Genomic DNA, 1,542 nt, shown 5'->3' on the forward strand with positions numbered 1-1,542 from the left:
CTCTGTCGTACAGGGATGCTGGGGAATCCCTCATTCTCTCTCTGTCGTGCGGGTTTTCTGGGTAATCCCTCATCCTCTCTCTCTCTCTATCTCTCTCTCTTGCTCTCTCGCTCTCTCTCCTCTCTCTTGCTGTCTTGTATTGCTAGCATCTCTCTGTCGTACAGGGATGCTGGGGAATCCCTCATTCTCTCTCTCTCTCTCTCTCTCTCTCTCTCTCTCTCTCTCTCTCTCGTAATGCTAGCTTTTCTCTGTCGTACAGGGATGCTGGGGAATCCCTCATGCTGTAGAGTTACTGCTCGCACTCTTCAAACTCTCCACGCAGTCTCACATCCAGCTGGATAAGACCGAGATGGCAAAGGTAAGGCGTGAATGCGTATGTGTGTGGGTGTGTTCGTGTGGGGGTGCGTGTATACATACGTGCGTGGTGGTGTATATATATATATATATCAAGAGCTAATAAATAGAGTGTGGGCTAGAGTGTACAATGGGAAAACGGGAAAATAGGCTGCTATTTTACGGCAATATTATTCTACTTTGCCTGCGAGTCTAGAATATTTTCATGGTATTGCGTTAAGCAGAAATCTTTGCTCTCTAAAATAAGACCAACCGCTTGTCTCTACAATACTCTTAGGCTGAGATATTGGCTCGTAAACCTCCCCTCCCACAGGCCTCACGCCGCCTCGCATCCAGGTTATTCCCAAACCTTCTCGCGCTGAACGATTCTGGCTATCGTTTTCCGTTGCCGCTTGGAGCGCTGATAATTGATGTCACATGCTCAAATTTGGTATTCTTACTACACCATATAGTAACTGAGCTGCGTTGCAGAGACTTAATTTAGAAAACATTGCCGGCTCCATCATGACGGGCATTAGCCGTGCTAGGAAAGATAATGGGAGATAAGGGCATAGGCGATGACCCCGAAAGTCACATATGATAACCGAAACGCCGTTCATTCATAAAGTTATCGCGGAAAAATCCAAACTCTCACGAAGCGACTTTCCTAACCCGCAAAACGCGAGAAGGTTCGGGAATAACCTGGATGCGAGGCGGCGTGAGGCCTGAGGGAGGGGAGGTTTACGAGCCAATATCTCGGCTTAGGAGTATCGTAGAGACAAGCGGTTGGTCTTGTTTTAGTGAGCAAAGAATGCTGCTTAACGTTGAACATTATTATTGCTTGCTAACATGAAATTACTCTAGACTCGCAGGCAAAGTAGAATAATATTGCCGTGAATAGCACTATTTTTCCCGTTTCCTCGTTGTACACTCTACGTATTTATTAGCTCTTGATATATATATATATATATTTAGAGCTTATAAATACCTATATATAGGTATTTATAATATATTATAAGCTCGATATATATATATATAAATATATATAAATATATATATATGTGTGTGTGTGTGTGTGTGTGTGTGTATGTATGTGCGTGTTGTGTGTGCGTGTGCGTATATGTATATATGTGTGTGTGTGTGTGTGTGTGTGTGTGTGTGTGTGTGTGTGTGTGTGTGTGTGTGTGTGTGTGTGTGTGTGTGTGTGTG

The 1,542-nt window shown here is 44.0% G+C and overlaps 1 protein-coding gene across 1 annotated transcript in view; it reads left to right on the top strand.

The window, feature by feature from the left end:
• LOC106817414 overlaps window positions 1–1,542 on the top strand; it is a 3,935-nt gene that overhangs the window by 863 nt on the left and 1,530 nt on the right. The window contains exon 2 of the mRNA XM_014822079.1: window positions 260–358. Within this exon, the coding sequence (XP_014677565.1) occupies window positions 350–358 (9 nt within the window). The 5' untranslated portion in view covers window positions 260–349. The remainder of the gene's footprint in view (window positions 1–259; window positions 359–1,542) is intronic.

Source organism: Priapulus caudatus, unplaced genomic scaffold (assembly GCF_000485595.1).
Source record: "Priapulus caudatus unplaced genomic scaffold, Priapulus_caudatus-5.0.1 Scaffold1718, whole genome shotgun sequence".
Classification (NCBI taxonomy): Eukaryota; Metazoa; Priapulida; class Priapulimorpha; order Priapulimorphida; family Priapulidae; genus Priapulus; species Priapulus caudatus.